The sequence below is a fragment of the Ostrea edulis genome, chromosome 9 (assembly GCF_947568905.1).
Source record: "Ostrea edulis chromosome 9, xbOstEdul1.1, whole genome shotgun sequence".
NCBI lineage: Eukaryota > Metazoa > Mollusca > Bivalvia > Ostreida > Ostreidae > Ostrea > Ostrea edulis.
The window spans coordinates 18040924-18045152 of record NC_079172.1 but is presented as its reverse complement, the minus strand read 5'-3'; the positions used below and the strand labels follow the sequence as shown (position 1 = coordinate 18045152).

At 39.7% G+C, this 4229-nt stretch overlaps 1 protein-coding gene across 1 annotated transcript; it reads right to left on the bottom strand.

Moving 5' to 3' along the window:
• LOC125660440 (dentin matrix acidic phosphoprotein 1-like) lies at positions 1-4222 on the bottom strand. The gene is made up of 2 exons (XM_048892270.2): positions 3082-4222; positions 1-2994 (listed from the first exon to the last, which is right to left on the bottom strand). The coding sequence occupies exons 1-2, from the start codon at positions 3959-3961 to the stop codon at positions 1595-1597; spliced, it is 2280 nt and encodes a 759-aa protein (XP_048748227.2). The 5' UTR covers positions 3962-4222; the 3' UTR covers positions 1-1594.
• Positions 4223-4229: the final 7 nt, after the last annotated feature.

Here is a 4229-nt window from a genome sequence, read left to right as displayed (position 1 = left end):
GAGTTACAAGAGAGATACAGAGCTCACAATTCTTTGTTGTGTAAACAAGGCTCGTGTCCTGTTTTTGTTTACATATATACGCTAGATATACCAGTAAAAGATCGTTTAAAGCCGATTTTTCAATTTACAAGTTAATTCTGAACATAATTTAATAGTTTCTAATGTTTAGCACATCTCATTTTGTTTTAAACATGTTATTTTCTATCAAGCAATCTATATGTAAACAAAAACATGGCACGAGCCGTGTTTACATAACAAAGAATTGTGAGTGCCGTATCTAACAAAAACTGATATCAAAATTTTGGTTGACCATTAGAAATACGTTAGTTAAGCACTGTAAACAATAAGAATGGAAAAATAAAATTTTCAACTCAACTGTCTCCATTTAAATTGCTGGGCATCCGTATTCACAAAATATCCTACGATCTGATGAGTTAATTTTCGGATAATTAATTTTCTTGTAATAACGAGAAAAGATCGCACTAATACGAGATTTTATCGATGTATTAAATAAAAATTCGCTTTTCCGGTATATTTTAGTGCATACATGTTTTAATCAATTTATGTCCATTTTCTGAATAAATAATCGATGTGCGGAAACAAATGATTAAAACTATATGAATAATTGCTCATTAATTGCATAGGTGCTGGACGACGCCCCCCCCCCCCCCCCCCCCCCCCCCACCCCACAAAAAATTTAATTATTATTAATCTAAATTCCTTGATCTATCCGAGTAATAACCCAAATTCCTTGATCCGTCCGAGTAATGAATGAATTATGTTGAATTATATACGGCGGATCAGCTCAGTGGGTGGATCAATCCTAATAAGATACCCCCTTTTCACATAAAGCTTTAATATGCATTCTCAAGATCATAACCTGAGAATAGACTATATTTCAAATCCAGCTAACCTATGACAAAATTTTCAAAAGCAAATAAAATTGTCAGTATATGTTTGTATTTGATTTTATTTTTATAAACCAGCAGTTTCTAGATAAATCTTAAGATAGCAGTAATCAAACTATTCTCAGTTTATGGTCTTGAGGCCTATTTTCAACAGTCTAAGTATTAATATTTTACTATAGATGTAAAAGAGATCTATTTCTTAATGGATGCCTTTATATACGGCGGATATAATCAAAGAGCGGATCAAGGATATTTTTTCCTCACATATTTTTAATACAATTTGAATGTTAGTAATATATTATGTAAAATGATATATGTGGATTACGGAACAGTGGGGAAAGGAAATCCTGTCCTCAGGCACCAGTGATCAGATGATGCAAGAGACGGAAATCCTGTCCTCAGGCACCAGTGATCAGATGATGCAAGAGACGGAAATCCTCGTTGTATAGAACAGCCTATGGTACGTTTACGTAATAATTATCACTTTTTTCCAACTCTTTTTTTTCTTTTCTTGTTGACTACAAGATATTACTACATAAAAAAAGAGAAAATTAATTACGACATCAATTCATGTAAAGACGATAAAAATTATTTTCTCCTTGATACTAGTCGACTTTCGTGCAGTGCAGTACAATAAATGGTTTATAAAGCCAGTGGCAATCTTAATCAATTAGTTGTCGGAAGGATTACGGATTTTCCCCCACATTCATGGTGCTGTTTTCCTTTGGCGGAGATTCCACCTTTGTTGGGTTATCCTGTGAGGTTTTTTCCGGAGTTTCTGTTTCGGGAATTTCCGCGGTTTCAGCTTCTGTCTCCCCTTTAGATTCCACGGGGACTTTTACCGACCCTTCAGGCTTGACATCTTCTTTCTCCGGGGACCCCGATCTTTCTTCGTTTACTTCCTCTTTGAACGCGTTGATCCCCGACGCCTCCTCCATTTGCTTTGATGTTTCCACTGCCTTTCCCGAGAGTTCAGTTTTATTTTCCCCGGATGCCTCGGTATTACCCGCCGTTTCCTTAGTGGTTTCTGGCTTTTCAGTGCCAGACCACGTATCCGTTTTCTCACTGCTCTTTGTTTCTTTTAGCTCGTCTTCCCCTGAATCCTCTGCCTGTTGGGTTGGTTCATCATTTGTCTGCGTTACTGGCTCCTCTTTAGTAGAATCTGTTTCTTGTCCATCTTTATCTTTTGCAGGTTCTTCTGCGTGTTGGGAATCATGTACGCTTTCCCGTGAATCTTCTACGGTTGCATCATTTACTGGTTTTGTTTCGTCCACTTTGGAAGGAACAATTTCCGATGAATTCTCCGTCTGAGTATTTCCCCCCGATGTCTCGGTCTCTCCCATCGTTTCATCAGCTACTCCTACTAGTTCAGCGTTATTAGCGGTCTCCTTGTCCGCTTTCTCGTGTTCGGATATATCTGGAACTTCCTTTGAATCTTCTGTAGCTGCAAATCCTTCTTGTGTGGTATCAGTCGTGACCCCTTCTACTGGTTCCACTTTGTGCATGTCCGACCCCCCTATATGTTCTTTTGATTCAGATGTTTGCTTTGCTTGTTCGTCGACAGCAGACTCGACTTCCGGTTCTTCCGAGTGTTGCATGGATTCTTCTGCGTGTTGTTTGGAATCGTCTGGACTCTCCTTTGAATCATCTGCATCCATCAGTGTATCGTTTGCTGTCTGTTTATGCTCTTCGTCGCTAGTGTTGATCCCCGATGCTCCCTCCGTTTGATCATTTTCCTGTGATGTTTCAGTGTTCCCCATTGTTGCTTTAGAGGAATCTGATGTTTCATCAGTTGTTTCTTTATCAGCAGCCGTCACTGTTTCTGCTTGTTTTCCTTTAATTATGTCTGATTCTTCTGATTGTTGTTTTGATTCACCCATTTCAGCTGATCCCTCCGATGTAGACTTAACGTCTTCTCTTTCCATGTGTTGTTTAGCGTCTTCTGTAACTGCATCGTCTGCTTCTTGTATCTGCTTTTCTTTGGATTGTTGTTCTGTGATTTCCTGACCATTTCCAATATTTGCAGTATCTTCGACACGTTCCACATCGCTTTCCCCGTGTTCACCAGAGGCTTTCTCCTTGTTATCTGTAACAGTTAAAATCAACAATACATGCATGTGTATATATGTACATACTAATACAATATCCAGATAAACAGTTCAGAAGCGGATACCTGTACATGTTTCTGCCGCCTGTTTGTGTGCCCCTTGGTTCCCGTCATCGATGTGAATCCTTCCAGACACAATTACTGCAGGTTCTGAATCGCACTCTTCCTTAACTTCTAATGCCTCCGCTTCCTCAATTTTATTTTCGCCGTGGTGTTGATCTGTGGCTTCTTGACTCTCTGGTGTCTCTGCTCTGGGTTTCTCTAACATTCTTTCCTTGGAGTCCCCTAAAGCCGCTTCGTTTTCTCCTGTTGTCTGTGACTCATTCAAACCCTGCTCCGATTCTGAATGCTTGTCGGATTCAATCAACAAAGTGTGTTCATGAGATTCGTGGGCATCCTCCTGGCCCATGCTTTCTGAATTTTCCCCGGTAGCTAGTCTAAGGGCATCATTTGTTAATTTATCATGGTTGGTTTGAAGGGTTTTAGCTGTGGTGTTCGTGACTTCTACAGGGGTGTCTGCTCCGCTCTTATCGCTAGTTGTCCCCTGAAGAGTGAGAGAAACAAATTCCTCCACTGATTTTGCCCTGCTATGTTTTGTCTCAGACTTTGTCACCGGTAGAGTATGTGCGCTTGCCGCCATTATGTTTGTTTCTTCTATCTTTACAATCAACTCACCTTCGGCGTCGTCTTTGGATATCGAACGACGTGTTGCTCTTGAGGGTTTGTTCCCAAACCTTTTCTGTTTTAATTTCTGCAGATAAGACACATTCGGTAAATTCTTCAACGCAGCATTTCTCTCATTTAGTTTCTTTTCCAGATACCATGCAGCATATTCCAATATATTTTCCGGTTTATTGCAAATAATGCTTCTCCCTAAATTTTCCATGCATCGTTGAAATCCTGGTGGTAGTTTTTTACGCCAGTACTGCTTGTCTGCCGACGCCATGCTGAATATTCAAATAAACGTGTCCCTGATATGTACCGTGCTCCTTGGGTAACTACTGTGACGTCAGTTTTTTCTTTTAACGTGACGTTTAGGGCTTCCTCTTCACAACGTCACAAAAGACGTATATCATAAAGTCAATCTCTCACCAGAGGACGCGCTACGAAAGCTTCGCTTTCACTGTTGTGGAGCGTAGCATAACGAGTATTTTATAGAATTTAGATAGTTTCATTGTTATTCATATCTGTATTAATATAGGGAGGTGACGATT